The 20,612-nt window shown below is 42.4% G+C and overlaps 1 protein-coding gene across 1 annotated transcript in view; it reads left to right on the top strand.

The window, feature by feature from the left end:
• TBX2 (T-box transcription factor 2) overlaps positions 1-20,009 on the top strand; it is a 32,033-nt gene extending 12,024 nt beyond the window's left edge. The window contains exons 4-7 of the mRNA XM_066635613.1: positions 4,156-4,232; positions 5,734-5,903; positions 9,872-10,497; positions 19,029-20,009. Coding sequence (XP_066491710.1) covers positions 4,156-4,232; positions 5,734-5,903; positions 9,872-10,497; positions 19,029-19,475 — 1,320 coding nt within the window. The 3' untranslated portion in view covers positions 19,476-20,009. The remainder of the gene's footprint in view (positions 1-4,155; positions 4,233-5,733; positions 5,904-9,871; positions 10,498-19,028) is intronic.
• The last annotated feature ends 603 nt before the right edge of the window (positions 20,010-20,612 follow it).

Raw genomic sequence — 20,612 nt, 5'->3', positions numbered from 1 at the left:
GGGAGGTCTGGATTCAAATCTAGCCTGGGCTATTAAGCTCCCACTGCCCTGCAGGACTTACAACTGAAATTTTGACAGATTCTAAACACCTTGATGTACTCCCATCCTCTCCAGTACCTTTGCTTAATGTATTTATCCTTTTAAAATATTTAACTTTTTTCCTGTTTCCCAGAAGTTATTTTTTTTGTTAAGTGAATAATAAGTGGGGTGGAGGAAGAGATGGGGGGGGGGGATGACAAAACACAACAATGTTTAAATAAATTGCCCCAAGTTTGCAAGTGATTGGAGGAGGCAATATTGTGCTCTGAAAAAGGAAAAGAGACAGAAATGTGCCCCCCTCCGTGACTTGAAACAACATAATCATATGCACATTTACCCAAGAGTACTTCCCACTGAAAGCAATGGGACCCCATAAACATAGGTAGGATTCCCATGCAGCCTGACTGGAGCAAGAAAATCTTTCTGTGTGCTGTTGGGCTTCCTCGCAGGTAAAATGAGCATAGGGCAGTAGCGTTAAATCCTAACATTACAGCTTAACCGGGTTTGTTAAAAACTCCTCAGTAAGCCAATTCCCTTTCAATCAACCAAGCTGAGCCAGTTTATAAACTCTACTTGTAAATCGGATTGAAACTAGATTTCAGCAGATAGTAAATAAGCAACGCCAAGGATTTATGCTCAGCTGGTTTTGGGGTCTTTGTTGGGGGGCAGCAGGCCAGTTTGGTCCCCAGTTTAGCCCCTAGCGAGAGGCAGTGGTGTTCTTTCTCTTGTGGTAGCTCTCTGCAGTGGGGCTGGCTTCTGAGTAATTGTTAATTGATTATGAACTTTTCCATAAACCTTTACAAACAAGTCCACCAGGATGTGCTTTCAGTTGGCACTGAAGGCAGGAGGAGGGGGTGATGTCTGTGTGGAAACAGTGATTTAAAAAATGGTCAGACTGATTTTTAGGGGTAAACTGCTTCTGAACATGGAGGTTCTGTTTAAATAATGACTGATAAACAAACTTCTCCCCCTACTACATGAATTTGTCTTCAACATAAAAAAGCCACCCAAGTAGACGGGAGAGAACAAAGAAGTAATGTACACCCTTGAATTTTGCTTATGATTATTCTCTTGTGATGCTGAAATCATTATTTATTTTATATAGCACCATCAATGGACATGGTGCTTTGTTAAGAATGAGAGGACAGAACCTTGCCCCAAGCTGCTTACAGACAAAACAGACATAGGCTGCCATCCTACAGTATATACAGTACGCTTTCTTGGGTGTAAGCTCCATTAAGCACAATGGGATTTACTTCAGAGTAGACATGCCTAGGATTGGGCTGATAGAGGAGGAGGGAAATAGAGGAAAAGCATGTGACTGTGTCAGTTGCAGGCCTAAGCTCAGTTACATAAATGTGTTTATAATGCAGGTCTAACCCTACATCACCTACAGCAACATGGGCCTCCCTTGCATCTTGTTTTGCATTGCTGAAATGCATGGGAAGGACCAAACTGAGCTTTTTTCATGTATGAAAGGGGTTTGTAGGTTGGATTCCACCCTTAATTTCCTATAAACTAAATCTTGCCAAGCACAATGGGTCTTGCTGTCAGACAGAACTTCTCGCAGCCTTGGGTACTTACTCACTCTTTGCGCCACATATGTAGGTTGCTGACGTTCTGGGTTGATTGCGTGTTAAAACACCCTTGTTAAATCCTGGCAACGCTTGACCTTTGGCAGGTCCCAAAGGGCTGAAATCTTAAGCCTCATTGAAATAAATGCATAGAGATTGGGCTCCCCATAGCTTGGGAGAGGGGTTTGGGAATTGTTTTCAGTCCTGATTCATAGCCTGCTATCAGCTTGCTAAGGCAATGAATTCAAATCCCAGATGGCCTCTCCAAAGTAGAGGGGGGAAATCTATTTTATGTATATATAATATAGATGGAGTTGTAGAAATTGGAATACTGTCAAGGTCAATTTATTTTCTTATGTGCCACGTTCCCACCTACACTCATAGGATGTGCTCAGTTTTGGTTCCCCAAGGAGGGGCATGATAGAGCATTATAAAATTATTCATGGAGATAGTAAGAGAGGAGAGGCACTGTTGCCCTTTTTGAGTTATAATACTAGCACTCATGGTCACCAATACAATTGATTTGAATCGGAATTTGTGGCTACAACCTGTGATGATGGCCTCAGTTTCAAAAAGAGGATTAGACAAATTCCCAGAGGAAGAGACAGCCATTAACAGCTGAGATGGCTAAATGAAACCTTCAGGTTTTGAGGCAGTCTACCTCTGACTTTCTGCTGCTGGGGGCAATACAAAAGTTTGTGTTTATTACGCACATGCAAACACCCACAGTCCTTATGTTACTGAAGGTGAAAGTCAAGATACCTAACTAAAGAGTTTTTGAGATGTCATCCACTTATTTGTACTGTCACATGCAGTACAAGAATGGAACTACTATGTACAGAGGCAAGCTCTGCATACCAGGTTTTTGATCAGTGAGTCAATCCTTATGCCCTGATGAGGCATCTACCTGGCCACTGTTGGAAATATGGTGCTGGACCAGATGGAGAATCAGAAGAGCAGTCCTTCTTAGCTGTTATAAGAATGGAACCACCAAGTGCAGGAGCAGTCTACCTCCAAGTACCAGTTGGTGGAGTCAATAGAAAATGACAAGGGTGTTCATTCTCTTCATGTCTTTGGCTCTCTGCTGCTGCTGGAAAGAGGAAGCTGGACTAGATGGGTCTTTGGAGTGATGTAACAGGGCTCTTCTGTCCAGTCTTTACTTTGTCACCCCCTGCCCTTAAATGGACAGGTTCAACAAGTTGTTTTTAACTTCTGTGTATGCACAATTGTAGGCGGAAGGCAGAGATAGGAAAATTGTGCATCCATTTTTAACAGGCAGTATTTCTGGGACACCTTACCAAACAATGAATAATTGAGAGCTCTTGTGTCGCCAGAGCCCATAAAAGTTGTGTGTTGTTGTGAGTATGTTCACTGAGACCAAAATAGCTTTTGAACAACACATCCGTGTTTTGTCACCACCTTTCCTCCAGAGGGTCGTGAAGAAAAAGGGGGCTGGAGAGGAGCAACTTCCTATCATTAAACCCCATCAATAATTCAAGTGAAACCTCAGCATTGTTTTTAATAAAGGATGTGGGGTGTTAAACTGGAGGGCCTTTGGAGTGCTTTTCCGAATCAGAGTTAACAGGCAGAGGGTGCCACTTTCTGTCCTATCAAAAGAAGCAGGGGCATTTGGGAAGAATCTTGCAGACCCTAACTCAAAACCAGCTTGCAGATGGTTGGCAACCTTCAGTCTTGAAAGACTATGGTATAAGCCTACAGCACCCGGTATTCCCAGGTGGTCTCCCATCCAAGTACGAACCAGGCCTGACCCTGCTTAGCAGAGTAGTCCTACTAAATGCCATTGCAATGTTGCGAGCCTGTGAATTATAGCTTAACCACCAATAAATCAACCAACATTTTCATACCATGGGGGAAAGGGTGCTGGCATTTCACCTTATTTGGAAGTTATGCCATCTGTCCCAACTCTGTCCTTTTCAATTCCAAATTATTGGTTGTGATGATTTCCTGGTGAGATTATCTTGTTTATGCTCTTTCTTAATTTGGGAGTTTCAGGATTATGGGTGCACTATGCACACTAATCTGGGCATACATCCCACTGAGAATAGTGGAACGTACTTGCTTCCTATCCTGATGCACAGGATTGGTCTGTAAAATTGCAGTCCTGAGCATTCTTAATTTGGGATTACATAGCACTCTGTTCAGTGGGACTTGCTTCTGAGTAAACACATAGCCAGGAGTGAGCTGCAAACTGCAACACAAAGTACATGGAGTTGCTCTGGGGGGTTTTTTTTTCCTCTATCTCTCCTCTCTGCTCCTCCAGTCTCTTCCAAGCAATTTTGAAATAGCTAATAGAAGTGAAATATGAAATAAACTGGGTAAAAACTGTGCAGTGCCAAGCACTACGGGGAAAACATGATTAATTAAATGTACCATATGCACAAAATACTTATTATTATGATAATTACAGTAAGTACAGAATTATTATTCTGGGCTAAACCCCCTCAGTTTTGGAGGGAGTGTCAACCTAGTGTCCTCAATTAATTAAATAATTCTTTTATTTTATTATCATTTTTATTTTCAGATCACCCAGCTAAAAATTGATAATAACCCCTTTGCAAAAGGATTTCGAGATACTGGGAATGGACGTCGAGAAAAAAGGTATTGTAGCCATTCACACAATAAACAGTTTGGGTGTGGGATTTACAAGGGAATATTTGCTCGCTCTCTCTCTCCCCCCCCTCTCTCCCCCCCCATGTATTTAATTAGTAGTTAGGAAAAAATAAGGGCTTCATCATGCCAAAATTAAAGACTTTGTAACCCAGTGCATGTTTTTTTCAGAAGTCCTAATTTGTTGAGTGGGACTTACTCCCAAGTAAATGTGCATAGGATTGAAAATCCATTGATTTCAGAGTTTTGAGATCCAAGTTCTTTTTTGGATGGCAAACCTGTGTCTAGACTGTACCATTTCAGGATGTAGGGAATGCAGTGCTCTCTCTCACACACGTATCTGTACACATAGAAATCTAGGCCAGAATCCATGTCTTGCTTTCTATGTGCAGGGATTATTTATCCATGCAAACAAAACCAGAATTGAGCACACAACTGCAATGTTAACTCAGACACAAATTAATAGGTCAGTCTCATCGACACAAGTGACATAATGTGCTAGTAGAGTCCAGAGGTAGTAGAATAGACACTATCATTTTAGATTGCAGGTGGATGAACCTATTTTTTATAATGCCCCTAAGTTTTTAATACCTCTGCAAGTAGAAAACTGGTAGAACAAGGTAACCAACCTGACTGAAAAAACTCTATATCGTTTTTCCCTGATCTGCTTCTTTTCTCTGTGCAGGGAGATATTTTTAACATGTGGGAACACTAAAATGCAGTAACTTTCTGGTACAGTTGTACCACCCTCTCTAATACCTTATTTTCTTGCACTTGTAGACCAGGCCTCAAGCACCTGGTCACACAAAATTAATCTTGTGTAACTCTGTGACCTATGCTTCTTCATCTTATTCTTTTTGAAATAGTGAGCACACTCTTTTTTAATGAAAGTCTTCATAAAACTCATGCAGATCCATCGTAGCACACTCTGAATGTCACTCACACATCTGAGTGCATGGAAACTCTTGTTTTCATTTAAAAAATGATGGATCTTCGTGATATCAAAACTGTTCTAAGGCTCGGCCCAAAACACTGGTTGTTGCCTTACAGGCAGCATGTCTTGCCTTACAGAGCAAGCCTGTGAATGCTTACTTAGAAATAAGTCCTGTGTCCAATGAGGTTTCCTCCTAGGTAAGTGTGCATAGGATTGCAGTCATGTGGTGCAGTGTTTACTTGCAAGTCAATCTCACTGTGTTTTGTGGGATTAATTCTCAACTCATTGTGATCTTGAGCAATATGCTTGTAGGAGGAATTCCACTGAATTCAGTGGGACTTGCTTTTGAGTAAGCATGTATAGAATTGCACTGCAGAACTGGGAAAATGCTCCATTCCTACAGGCATGGGCAGGGGGCCTATAGGGTAATTTGTCATCTGGCTGTCTCCTTTGAAATTGACATAGTAGAGAACAGGGATGGGTGAACTTGGAGAGAACATTCAGAGGTGACCATCTGTGGATTTTTAAAAAAAGAATTTCTGCTTTTCTCATTCAAAGAAAGCAGCTCACTCTCCCCTCCTTGCGGATGTACGAGGACCAGTGCAAACCAGACCGAGATGGGGGCGAATCGGATGCGTCTTCGTGTGAACCTGCCCCAGTTCGGGATTCACTGCACTCTCCCTTGGGGACAGCCCCCAGTCCATTGAGACTCCACCGCAACAGCAGAGGTAACCTCCCTCCCTTTGCACCTCAGGGTATAAGACAACCCTGCTGCACTGTTGTTGATGATCTTATTATTACCAAAAATATTAATATCAATGTTGCAAGCTACAAGTCTACAATTGGAAACAGGCTTGCTGGAATTTGAGCCTGGTTGGGACAGGGAACCCTCTTCTCATCATGTTGAAAGTGCCATCCATTATAAACTAGGAAACAGTTTGCCAATAGTTTAGCCTGGTAGTGCAAGGGACTGCAAAAATGTTTCACGGCTAACCCAGCAAGTGTTTACTCAGAAGTGATGTCCGCGGAGTTCAATGCACTGCTATACATGACTACTCATAAGAAAATCTCAGTTGAATTCAGTGGGACTTATGCCCAGGTAAATGTGTAGGATTGCAGTAGCAGCCTCAATACATTGTAGTTTGAATTATTATTGTTGTTGCTGTTGCTGTTGCTGTTGCTGTTGCAATAATTAATTCAAGTAGGATAACAATATCGTATTTTACTAATATTCTTACTGAAGTTTTGTAAAGTAGTAGGTAAGTAATATTATCCCCAGACTGCAATGGGAAGACTATGGCTGAGACAATGACTGGTGTAAGACCATGTAGCATATGACTTCTGGATCCACAGTTTTAGCCTCTTACAACCCAATGAGCATATCTGCTCAGAAGAAATCCTCTCTGAGTTAATGGGGCTCATTCCCTCATATGTGTGCACAGGATGGAGGCAAAATCAGGATAACACATTTTTTTTTAAAATGGGGATTTAGAATAGCAACTTGTGCATGTGCTGCACATAATGGTTTGTTTGATTTTTTGAGGTTTGAAGCATGGCTGCAAACCAACACAAACTTACTTTGGAGTAAGCTTCATTGAAAATAGCAAGTCTTCTTCTGAGCAAATATGCACAGACTCTCCCTGCCTAAAATGATCTCTTACACACATTTTCTCAAGGGCAAGATTCAGGAATGGCTGGCAATGAACTGATGAATCATCCAAACACCATGTGGGGTGTTGCTTATCAAGGTGACAGCTTGCTAAATACCAGAGGGAATATTTCCTGGGATTTCTTTTTTTTTTTTAAAGAGGCATTTATGTCTATACAGTATTCTTCTCAACAGCTCCTTGCTGGCCAGCCAAAATAAATACTACTTTAAAAAACCTTTAATTCAGAACAGCATTACAGATTTTTTCCCCTAGAACATCTCTGATTTATTTAAAATCAGGGGTGTTTGGGGGAGGGGGGGAACGGGACTGTAATGCTGTTGTGAATTGAAGCACAAGGACTTTGTGTGTTTCAATTCATTGTGAATTGAAGATTTTGTACACCTGTTTCCAAATCAGAAACCCAGATTTGCAAAATATATACTTTTGTATTTAAATCTATAAAACACAGGCCTTTAGAATGTTCAGACAATTCTTTCTACTCAATCCACCAACCTGTTAAAGTTCTTACTTCTGAGTAAACATTAGGACTGGGTTGCAAAACTACACTTATCTGCTTTTGTTTGGAAACGAGTTTCACTGAAGTGGAACTCATTTTATTTTTTTCCAGAGTGCACATGTAGAAATTCAATAATATATCAGGGGGTTCTCTATTTTGTTTTTATTAGTAAGTTATATCTTCCTTTCCTGCCCCAGCACCTTCTTCTCTCTCCCAGTAGCAGACGTGATGCTTTAACATCCCATTTTTCTTCCAATTACCCAATTCAACAAGGGCAATTTCCCTCATCAAAACAGTTCAAATTTCTCCTCCAGTATAACGATTACTGTTTGTATTGCAAAATTACAAATTTTAAATTTTGCAAAAAAGTAATCTTTCCTTACAAAAAATAAGGGTGGTCGGGTATCCAGTATGAAATGATAGTTTTTTTTATTATGCCTACAAATTGGGGGAAAGGTGAATTTAAAAAAACAAAACCCTACATGAATACCCTATTTTCCAATAGCTTTACAAAGGAAAAGGCCCAAAGTTGGACAGTGACCCTGTTCTCTACCGCCCTCTAGTGTCTGTTTTTGGCAGACTCCCCCCATCTGTATATATTGTTTTCTTTGAGGGGGGTCAATTTTATCCCTAGGTTTCTAAGGGGATAGTTTAACTGTATAGTTAATCAATTACAACATTAGTTTATTATTATTTATAACAGTACTGCCAGTGCATATGAAGCTTCACAAAGCAACATACGTCTATCCCCATGTGTGTGTCATCCCCTCCCCACTCTGTGAGAAGTCAGGATCACTGCCCCAGGGAGCTTACAATGCACTGATTAGAGAAGCAAATATTAATACTGCATATTCAGCATAGTTAGGAGCTTTTAGGAGCACAATTGTTTTCTTTGGAGGGTGTTTTGATTCTGGTGTATTTCTGTAACAGGAACATATTTCCTTGAATATCTTAAACTTTTACAGAAGTTTGGGTAAAATGATTGTTTTAGTTTAAATTAATTAATCAATTAATAATTAGTTTAATTAATTTAGTTTAATAAATTAATCAATTTAAAAGACAATCAGCTAAAAATTATTTAATTAGCATAGGTATGGTGAGTACTTTGATAGCTACCTGTTTAAAAGAAAATACATTGAAAATGCACTATCAGTGGTACTTGACATTACACAGACTGAACAGGATACATCAGCTGGAAAATGATGCTTGTTGGAGGTGTGGAAAACAGCATGCAGATCTGTTTCATGCATTTGGAATTATAATACAATCAGAAAGTTTTGCAAACTGCTACTGCAGATTGAGCAGTTCACTGGATGCAGAGCACCAGCAGAACCTGTGCTTTTTGCTGCACAATTTGAATAGGCTGGTTGAAAAAAGATGACACAGACGTGGTGATTGAATTATTAACAGACACAAGATAGTCCATTGCCTCTGTTGGAGGAAGAACGTGGCTCTACCGATACCAGGCTATTCTTCCGGAATCTGGAATGTGGCCAGAATGGCAAAGCTTGTTGCGCTATATTCAAGTCTGATCATGCAAAATCAAGGTGATTTCAAGACAGTCGATGTTTGGCTCGTCTTGGGAAGGCAAAATTGTATGATGAAATTCAAGCTTGTGCATTGTCGCTTTCCTTACTATGATAAAATTCAAGCTTGTGCATAGTCACTTTCCTTAATGAAAGGAAACAATAAATTTTTAGAAAGTGTTCCTATTGAGTGCATTAGCTTTTGTTGGCATGATCGTTGTGTTCTTACATGCTGCCCACTTTCTCAAGTGGTGAATAAGTTCAGGGAGCAATGCTACATGAGTTTTGGCTTCTTTTGGAGAAGTGACTGCTGGAGGTTTGGGCATCTTTGTAATGTTTGATTCATTGACTACCGCCACCCCCAAAAAAACCCACTGTAGGTAAACAGCATGTTACAAGGCAGAAAGACTGCTACCTCCTTTCAGTTCCCTCCCAAGAGACACCTCTTCACTCCAGGTGCCCTCAGTCAACCCTGTCCATCAGAAGCTGCAAACTCTGCAATTTCTTTCACACACGCTTATACTGTACATACATGCTACTAACCCCAGCCCTCTTCCTTTAGCAGGGAGGGATAGTCTGTGTCCCCTTACCAAACTGTGGTGGCTTTTCCCATTCAGAACATCCCAGAGAGAGATCCCTGGATATTTCCCATTAAGAAATATTGTTTCTACTGCTTACAAGGAACACTAACATTCTTTTACCAAGATTCAGATTCTGACATTGAGACAAAACCATAGTCCATTCACCAGCAATTGGACATCACACACATACACACACACACACACACTCCTACAAGGTGGGTCAGAATTTCCCTTATATTGCAAATGGAAGTGGAGAGAAAATGGCTTGTCTAAGGCCACCTGGTGAGATCATGGCAGAAGTGACATTTGAAATTAGCCCTTCCTTGTTCACAGCTCAGTTCCATGCAGGCCAGTCCCTGTGTATGTTTACTCTGTCATTATTGCTTCTTTGGGTGACCCACCTGTTTTTCTCCTTTCTTGCAGAAGACAAGGGCAGCGATCAAGAGCTGGAGAAGCTCCCGGAAGGGAAGAGGCCCAGTCCTGACCCTGAGAGCTGCAGCCCCCGCAGCAGCAACAGCCCTCGCTTGCCAGGGGAAGAGAGGAGTAAAGAGAGAGCCGGGAAGGCCAACGAGAGCTCCTTGTCCAAAGAGAGTGGCAGCGAAGGGGGCCTTTTCAGCCCTTTGACCATGGAGAAAGACAAGGTGGAGGGCAGGAGGAAAGAGCTGCAGCAGCAGCAAGAAGGGTCCAAGAAGGAGGCCTCTACAGATTGTGCCTCCCTTGGGGGCAGCAAGGAATCTTTTGCCCCCCTGATGGTGCAGACTGACAGCCCTCCGCACCTGAGTGCAGGACACCTGCAGAGCTTGGCTCTCTCGGGCCTACATGGGCAACAGTTCTTCAACCCCCTCAGTGCTGGGCAGCCTTTCTTCATCCACCCAGGACAGTTTGCCATGGCTCCCGGAGCCTTCTCTGCCATGGGCATGGGACATTTGTTAGCATCCGTGGCAGGTGGAGGGAGCCTAGAGAATGGAGGCCTGCCTGCCGCGCAAGGGGCCACCGGTACAGCGACTCCCTTCCCTTTCCACCTCTCCCAGCACATGTTGGCTTCTCAGGTAAGAAGACACAGCAGGGAATTTGTGAGGAGGGTAACAGGGGAGCAGGTGTTCTGCCAAGTGCACATTCATTGCTGTGCATGTAACAGTACAAAAATTCAGCCACAGTTTTTGCCTTGGGCAGTGCAGCATAGTGGTTACCCGGCTGCATCCCATCAATAATAAGTCCTGTTGAACACAATGAAAATAACTTCTGAATAAACATGCCCAGGACGAGACTGCAGAACAAGGGAGGTGTCCAGTTCAAATCCTGTCTCCATTATCAGTTCACTGAGCCATTCTGACCAGGGTTCATTCCTCCCTCCCCTCCATCCATGTGAGGATAATAATACAGACCTACCTTGTAGGATTAGTGTAAGCAGTGGTGTACTGGCAAAGTCTGAAGAGCAGGAGTTGGTCTTGACAGCACCCATCACCAGGCCCCTCTAAGACAGTACAGCAACAACAAAAATCAACTTTATACTCTTTATCAGAGTGTTTTATTCTCATGCCCTTTATTTTGACTTCATTCAGTGCTCAGTTCTGATGACTGCCTAGCACAAGGACTTTGTGTGTTTCAGTTCATTGGTCACAACCTTTAAGACTTTGCTGGATCGGCTCATGGTGCCAGCATGCACAGATCTGGATTGGTGTTTCCATGTTTAGAACCAGTTCAAGGGTTTTTTTCCCCCTCTGCAAGTAGGAATATGCATTTCTCTCCTCTGGACACTTTGGGCCCAATCCTATCCAACTTTTCAGCACCAGTGCAGCTGCAAGGCAGCCTCTTGGCGAGGGAATAAATGTCCCCTTACCTTGTGGCAGCCTCCATAACTACCCTTCCACCACAAGATGCAACACACACCCCTTTGACATGGCTACACCAGGGCTGGAAAGTTGGTTAGGATTTGGCCCTTTGTAAGCAATATTCAAATAAGGGGCCAATGCTATCCAATTTTCCAGTGCCGGTGTAGCCATGCCAATGGGGGGTGCACTGCATCCTGTGGTGGGGAGGCAGTCACTGGAAAGTACTGGAGTGGCAGTGCTGGAAAGCTGGATAGGACTGGGCCCACAGTGGTAACTGGTCAGAAAGATGTTGAGAGTGTGAGAGGGTGAGAGTTGTCTTAGACCAAGTAACATTCCATTGGAGTCTCCTGTAGCTGGCAGTGACTCTCTAGGTTAGCGATTATCAACCTTTTTAATCTCATGGCACACTGTCACCCCACTAAAATTGTCAAGGCACATCATACGTTGTTTGAAAATCTACAAGGCGCACTGCACTGCTAGCATGGGGTTCACGTCCCCCAAATGGACCTACTAATAAATGACCCTCCCCCAAACTACTGCAGCACACCTGTGGACCTTTGCATTTGTGGCCAAGGCACACTGGTTGACAGTCACTGCTCTAGGTCTTGAGAAAAGGCCTTTCCCATCACTCAGGTACTGTTAGTCTTAAGAACTGGAAACTTTGGCAAGCAAACTCATGTGCTATACTGCCAAGCTTTGGCCCCTGCCAAAGATCCCAAGAGCTCCTAATGCCTGAGATGGCATGCTAAATGCTGTCCCCTTTACTTGATGATGTGCCAGTCTCTGGTCCACCCTCTAGCCAACGTTCTAACTCAGCACTCCCTTACCCATTTTCTCTTCCTCTCTGTACGCCTCTTCCTTTTCTAATCCAGGGAGTGGAAGGAGGAGGAGGAGTCATGGAGGTAAATAGGTGGACAGAGATGGTCTCCCCAATCTGCTGCTTACTTTAGTTTGCCACATGGATAGGCCGGCTCTGGCCCCTCCGCTGCTGAAGTATATCTTCTATAGCCTTTCAAATGAAGCCTCTATAAGTCTTTAGTGACCATATGAACTGTTGTCTTTATAGATGTGGTAGAATGTTTACACTGGTTTGCTACCTGTTTTTTTTTCTTCCTGACCTTGTTCCTGTGCCTATAACACAGTTGCCTGGCAGACAAAAATTTAATAGGTGAAGCTTTCTCCTGTAAAAGTGTTACTGGATTATTTTTTGCCTGCCATGCAGCTGTTCAAGACACAAGAGCCTGACTGGCCCAAGGGAAAAAAGGGACAACCCTAAGCAAAGTCTCCATTTTGCTGCCACCACCTGAAATGGTTGCAGGGGGAGGGGCTGCTTGCACACTGTGGTGAGGCTCCCTGCAAAACTTAGTGCTTTGCACCCCCTCTGGCTATACCACTGGGCCCACCACTGTGCACATTCAGGTGGTTTTGAGTAGGTTTAACTAGGTTGATAGGTTTTTCAGAAAGTCACTGAAAAACTTTTGGGTCCTGTGGCTCTGTTTTTAGGACAGAGTCTATAGTAATGAATTGTTTGTCCCTCTTCCTCCACCGGCTAACTCCACCGGCCTCTTCCTCCACCAGCCTATCTGAATCAGCATACTTAGAATTTTGGGAATTTTGAAAGCAATTCAAACAATAGTTTGACAGTAATCTACAAAACCATTTTGTTCAGGGACACTACTTAACTGGGGCTTCTCCTGTTGTCCACTGTGTGACTAAGCATGGACTGAGCATGGGTTTACTTAGTGGTTTCTGGCAGACAAGCGTATATTATGTGTGCACATCCATCTTCTGGAGCACCTCTTCCTTTCATCTTCTTAGTATATATTAATGCAGGCCAGATAATATCATCTCACATATTATTAGGTGTGCATGTTCTCTCTCTCTCTCTCTCTCTCTCTCTCTCTCTCTCTCTCTCTCATGCACACCAAATTCATTATAAAGTTCTCCATTTGTATTCTATCTTTCCTTCAAGGCAACACATCCTCCCCCCCCCCTTTACACTCTCTGAGACCTTATGGCTTACCTTTACAACTTATGAATTCCTTTATGGAATTTGAAGAAAGATCTTCCCAGTCTAAGTTAGACAGTCCATTTACAACAAGGATACACTTCAGGTGCATTGGTTGTATCTCTTTTAAAGATACAGCTTCCCCTATGGCATGTTTCCCATCACCTAGATGTGAACATGACGAAGTGAAATTAGAGTCACTTGTTATTAAGAAAAAGAAAGAAGAATCTCTAGCATTGTGGTTCTCTGCAGGTATCCAGAGCTATGTTAACAGAATATTCCGTATCTGTAATCTGTTCTGACATGACCCTGTGTGGTGGAGGGTATCACACACCTGAGGGCCCAGTCCTATCCATTTTTCCAGGGCTGATGCAGCTGTGCCAACAGGGTGTGTGTGGCATCCTGCAGTGGGGAGGGCAGTCACAGAGGCCTCCACAAGCTAAGGGATCATTTGTTCCCTTACCTTGGGCTGCATTGTGGCTGCATTGGCCCTGGAAAGTTGGATAGGATTGAACTCCAAGTCTATGAAGGAGGGGAAGTGATGATGATTAGTCCAGGGTCCTCTGATATTTACTTGCCTCCACTTCCTAGGCAAGTGAATATTAGAATCCAGGCCTCCTTGACTGTAACCCAACAGTTTAAGGAGTATATCACATTGGGTTACAAAACAGCATAAAGAAACACATAAGTGAGCCCTTGCTCAGCCAGCCTGCTTATTGCTTCAATCAAGCTTCAATCCTATGCGCACTTAACTCAAAGTAAGCCCCACTGAATACAGTGAGACTTACTTCTAGGTAAACATGCACAGGATTGCACTATAAAGCTCACAGGCATCATTTTGAAATAAAATTGCATCCTGTACTGCACTGTACTGTACATGATTTGCAAGGCAGACACAACAGCATCTACTCTAACACCAGCGAGAAAAATGGAGAAGCATAACATTTGGGATAGGGATTTAAAACATTTTTAATGGATTATGCTACTGACATACATGGCACTGTACAGAGTAACATGACAATTCCTTGCCCAGAGAAGACTATACTGTAGTTTAAATCTCAAACTTGAGAGTGGAAGAAAGACAGAGAGGCAGGACGAAGTAGGGAAGAATATCTGCAAATACAGCTACTCACATTTAAGTTTTAATTTTTGAAAGGAGGGGGGCAGGTTAAGACAAAGCCTGAATAGAAAAGGTGGATTTTAAGGAAGAATTAGAATGATCACAGAGAAAGCTTGCACCATGAAGTGTTCTCATGTCAGTTTTGTAGTCTTTCTTTAAGAAAAACTGCTTGAGATTAGAAAGAGTAAGAATTATTTGTCTTGGCTTAAGAGTGCAGCTGCTAGACAAGATTCTTTAACTGCTGCTAGTTGAACTGCTGCTAAGAGCTGCTAGTCGATTCTTTAACCATTTACTGAACGCAACTTCAAGATGTGAACTTGGGTCAATCTTTTCTTCTTGGTTGCCATCCTTTGCCTTAAGTCTTTGCTATATATTCAGAGCCGTGTGTGTTTATTCTGCAATTGCACGTGCTCCTGGAAAAGCTACAGAGTTTAGTCTTGGCTGTGCAATTCAATACTTGAGGTCTTGGCTTTCAATTTTAAGAAAATCAAGTGTCTAGCCCTTATGAAGAAAGCTTTAAAGTGTGCATGACTAGCAGAAATGTTGACTTTTCCTTGGTCTGAAATTTGTATTTTTAGTGCCACTTACTTGGAGCTTTGGATGTAGAATATACAATTTTAATTTCTAACAAAGAAAAATAAAATATGAATCCAGTCTGAAATGGCTTCCACTGAAGGTCAAATTGCATGTAATGTGGAATGCTTGTTTTTTAAATTGTATGCCAAGCAATGCGGCATAGTCATGCTAGAGAACTTTACCCCAATGATGATTCTGATTCTGACCCCCCCATGCTAATTTATATAGGAAAAAAAAACTTCCATTGACTTTCAAGTGGAAGGATTTTTAAAAATATAAAATAGTATACAGTTTCAATTAAAACACAAAAAGTCCTGAAACTCCCCAACCTCTCCTCTCTCCACTTAGAAAACTAAACAAAGCCCACTAGTCCACATTACATATTCTGCATTATGTCTACTTTGACCCTGAGTGAACTGCAACCATTGTTTTAAAAAATGTTGCACAGCCACTGGCAGGCAGGCAATCTGGCAACCAGAGTAGGCATCAAAGCGGAGAATGTGTCATTGGAATTCCCATAACATTAGGCTGAGTTCTAAGCATAGCAAAGAAGATGAGCTAAATAGATTTCTGGGATGCTACAGTGCTTTTCCCAGGTTGCCTGTGCTTCGCAGTTCCTGTCCAATTTCTGTCATGGCTGTACCTGTTTGCAAAACCAGTCTTCACATCTCAACTGGCAAAACAAAATTAAGTTCAAGCAGAATGTTTGATCTTGCAATGGATCTGGTTCTACTTATTACAATGGACCAGAAAAACTGCTGTGGGGGAGGAGGGGCACAGAAGGGGAAATATGTATTTGGGGGTGGAGAGTTTTGTCCTACATGTCTAAAAGAGAAATACAGTAATTATATATTTTGCATTTTATGTTTCTGTCATTTTCTCTGAGGGAAATCCTATTGGATTGGAAGGAATTAGCTTCATGTAAGCATGCTTAGGATCACAGCTGTGTTTTACTTTTTTAGTTTAATTCATTTAGTTTTAATTCATCCACAGATCCAGTAAATGTGACCTTCTTTTGGGGGGTGGTATTTGCCCTCCTTGGGGTCTTATTGTGACTTATTGTGGAATAGTTGCTACCCAAATGCATACAACAATGGTTACAGTCTAGTTCGGAGCTTTTGCACTTAAAAATAAAAAATCAACAAGCCACACCATAATTCTGATCCTGTGAATCAAAAGCAAAAAAAAAAGTTATTTGTAGTTCAAAATATACTTTAAAAAAGTACCTGTGCACAGTGGCATCACTAGGATTTGTGTCACCTGGTGCAGGAGGCCTGTGCATCACTCTTATGACGGACCTCCTCCCATGCAGTGGGCAGGGCGGTGGCCATGGTTATGTACCATAGCCCCACCCTTACTGGTCTTTTGGCTGTAACTTTTGATAGAATAGAGATATTTCAACGTGGTTTGTTTCATTGTATTCTGCATGAAATTCCACATTGATTGATATATAACATAATGGTATTATTCAAAAATACCACAATTTAAAAAATTTTGGCCAGGAGTGGTGTCACCACCCCTGAGCACGTCACCCAGTGTGGCCCACACCTCCCACACCCCCTAGTGACACCACTGCCTGTGCATACTCTTACCTCTAAACGTTTTCAAAGAAACCTTGCCAATGGCGGCATGTGAAATGGTAAGCTAAGCATAGTACATCAGTGCACAACAGTGCATTTGCCCAGCCACTCAGCAATTTAACTTCTTGAGACTTGGTGAATGCCAAGTCTTCTCAAACACTTTTGAGAATGCCAATTAAAGTTTCAAAAATATCTCCTGCAACATATTTACAAAATGTGGACAAAAATTGGGACAGTGGTTTTCCCCTGGACAAGGTTGAGAAAATAAAGCCTGATCAGTGGGGTCGGTTCACTCATATAAACTGATCCAAACATGTGTCACATCCTTTGATGTGTCCCTTTAATTAATTGTGGGGGGGGGGGGAAGTTGCTACATTTGCCACACAACAACAAACGGTTGGAAGCAGCTGCTGCCTATGGCAAGTTGAGGCTGAAAGTTGAAAACTTCTGGATCAACACTGGGGATTGAAACAGGGACTGAAACATTTTTTAGGGTCACCCCTGCCAGGTTCATGGTTGTGCTTCCTGGCCCTTGTGCTATTTTCTGCGTGCAAGCTGTACACACCCTTTGAACCTGCTGTTAGCCACAATTCTTTAGTCCATCACTTTTTCCTCTCTGTGGCTAATAGCTGCTAGGGGACAGGGGATTTGGATCAGGGCTGTGGATCAGAGGGAAAGGGTTAAGCCACACATCTCCCATACATTGTGGCCCCAGTCCACATTTTTCCTAGCTGCTCTTGGGCAAAAAAAAGGGGTGGGTGGGCACTCCTGCATTGCATCTAGTTTGGCCTACAGAGCTTTGGATGATCTGAACTACACATTGCAACAATGATGTAGTGGTAAATCTGAAAGTGCAGGAGCTTGTTATGAGGCTCTACATCGCAACTATGACAGAGCACACACGCAAACACCAGTTTTAAATATTTTTGTGGGCTTTCTTCTTCTGCCACTTAATTCTATTTTGAAGCTTATTGTACTTTAAAGACATCACTCATTTCATCCCAGACCTTAGGAGTGGGTTGCAATAGTTTTAAAACAAATCATGTAAAAATGGGGATGGTGGTAGTGGAGGAGATTTTTTAAAAATCCCAGAAAAATATAAAAGGTTTAGGAAATGCTAGCCTTCTGGATGTGTACTCACAAGTAAGCTCCACTGTGTTCAGTACAATTAGCTCTCAGGTAAATGTGCATAGGATTGTAGCCTTAACATAACATGAGCTACATACTGTTTCTCAGGTGGCCCTTGGAAAAGGTAAGGTCCTGGACATTAACATCTGCCCCTAGGCAGATTCTGAGTTTGCCTCCTATTGAAGCTGGTGCTTCCTTGCTCCTTCTCAACAAGACATCCCAACACGGACTTGAGCCAGCGATATTGCTGGCACAAATCTTAGCTACCCCATAGCAGTTACTGGGGCTTACTCCAGAGTATGTCCCCTTAACCCCAGGGAGACCTCCAGTAGCTGAAAATCCCCCTTGAGATACACCAGAAGCCACACCAGCACTTCTGCATCACTTTGTGGGGAATTGGGTTAGATTGGACCAACCAAGGTGTGTAAGGTGCACACCTGTTGATTGTACATAAATCACAAGGATAGTTCCTGGCTCAAGAAACTTCATAGGTGGTGCCAGGAGGGAACCCTCTGACAAATAATCCTCCCATTGATGGTGCGTTGTTTGACAAAAAGGCACTTTCATATATTCAGGCGGTTTCTCTCTTACACACACACAGACTCACACACACACAAAGAAAGAGAAACAGAGAGAGAAAGCGAGAGAGAGCAGTTTCCAATGGGCTCATTTCCTTTTATGATTAGGATGGAGGCACTGATATGAAATATACTATTGCTTTTCTTCCAGAAATCTAACAGAGCTTGCATACTTGAAATGTACTTCTCCCTTTCTATGCCCCCCAGTATTTTTCGGGTGCCACCACTGATGAATTTACAAATAAAAATGTGATGGGGCCAGGTTTGTTGCTGCTGAAGAGAACAGAGGCTGAAGGGGGAGAGCAGCAGAGATGTGTGCTTGAGTTTTCTTAGTTGAAGTGTGAATGAGCAGATTCTATAGCAGAGCGCTTTGCATATCACCATGAATTTGTAGATAACAAAAAAAGGATAAAATATCATTTTAACAGAGATGATCTCCATGTGCAAATACTTTCAGTGTTTGGTGGGGGGGGGGGGAATTTCCATGGATTTAAGATGCTCCTGTGCAGTCACAAAGCTTTTCATGGGTGTATTCATGGTATTTCAGTGGGCCAACTGATGCAGCCCAAACTTTCCCCCGCCTCTCCAAGTTTAGCCCAGCTATGGGAGCTCAATTATTAATTATTTCATTTAAAATGTTTATATCTCTCCTTTCCTGCCAAAAGGTAACTGGATAGGATTTATAATTAAATCATGCAAAATGATAAAATGTAATAACATTAGACACAATCATTTTTTTTTGTCTTTTTCCTTCCCAGGGAATCCCGGTGCCTACCTTTGGTGGACTCTTTCCTTACCCGTACACCTACATGGCAGCTGCGGCCGCAGCAGCATCTGCCATGCCAGCAACAAGTGCTGCTACCGCCAGCTCATTATCCCGAAATCCCTTTTTGAGCAATGCCCGTCCACGCCTGCGTTTCAGTCCCTACCAGATTCCTGTTGCAATTCCACCCAGCACCAACCTCTTAACCACTGGCTTGCCGACCAGTCTGAATGCTGGCTCAGAAGGATCCAAGCCTGGCAGCAGCAGGGAATCCAGCCCTCTCTCAGATCTCCCTGTGCACAAATCCAGCAGCCAACGGGCTTCTTTGTCCCCCAAAGGGTCCTTGAAGGATTCCATCAACGAGCTCCAGAACATCCAGAGACTTGTTAGTGGTTTGGAAACCCAGAGGGAGGTCTCTCCTGGAAGAGAGTCCCCCAAGTGACTGCCTGGGGGTGACAGCCCCCCAAAAGGGCTGAGAAGGCACTGGGGCAAGGATGTGTACAGCACAGTATAAATATTTATTTAAAAAAAGGATGGGAATATAAGATGAGGTGGGGGAGAGTAAGACAATCTGGTGTGAAGCCCAACAGAGACACCTGGATGGAACAATGACTGAAAAGCGGTACACTGCAGCTCAGCAACATCATCAGTGGAAAAGAGTATGAGAGATATGGTTGGTAACCCTGTGTTCTGGAGATCATCCTTCCCATCCCCAATTACATCTCCTCGCCCTGGTTCAAGTGGAATATATAGAGGCAGCCCTCCTTCTCTTACACACTTGCAGCTTAAGAAATACATCTTGAAAAGGCAAAATGGGACATTGAGTCTATAGTGTACAAGTTAGTTGTCTGATGAATGGACAATCTAGAAGACCATCATGGTGGAAGAAAATGGTGCAGACCACCTACTTCTGTTTTTTGTTTTTTTTTAACACTGTTAAAAAGGTGTTTCTCTGTTTTCTACCTATAATGACAGATTTGCTGAAACGAGGACTCTGCTTTTGTTCCAGTTGTCTGAAGCAAAAGTAAGGGTGGGGTGGGGGTGGAAAATGATGGTTTTAAATCTACAAACTCTAGCAGTTTGATCTTAGGACAGTCATTTGGGACAGCCTATGGAAGGAACACAGAGTTTCTAGAACAAACAACCTTCCATCTGCCACTCTTGGAAGACCATAAACAAAAAAATATTCAGAATTTATACAATCGGTGTGACTTTCCTTCTTTTGTTCTTTTTGGACTTGACCTGTGTACCAGAAAAATTTGGAAAAAAAAAACACACCACACATAATATTTATGGAATAAATGGTAATTTGTGTAAATAAGCTATACGGATCCCAAAATATGCAAAAATTGGTATTAATTTATTCAGAGTTGTACATTGGAGTGTACATAATTAGAGTTTAACTCATCACATTTAATTTTTTCCATTTTACGTGAGCATACATATTGTAAATGAAGTCCTATTTAGCTCTTTGTCAATGAAAGAAAATATCATTTTTCTTTGACTTTTCTGTCTAAAAAAACAAACTTGTTTACCCCGCCTGATTGAAGACAATCACGTGCCATCAGTCCTGCTTTTA

Source organism: Tiliqua scincoides, chromosome 8 (genome assembly GCF_035046505.1).
Source record: "Tiliqua scincoides isolate rTilSci1 chromosome 8, rTilSci1.hap2, whole genome shotgun sequence".
NCBI classification, from domain to species: Eukaryota; Metazoa; Chordata; class Lepidosauria; order Squamata; family Scincidae; genus Tiliqua; species Tiliqua scincoides.
Note: the sequence above shows the minus strand (reverse complement) of the source record. Positions and strands in the feature narration are given on the sequence as shown.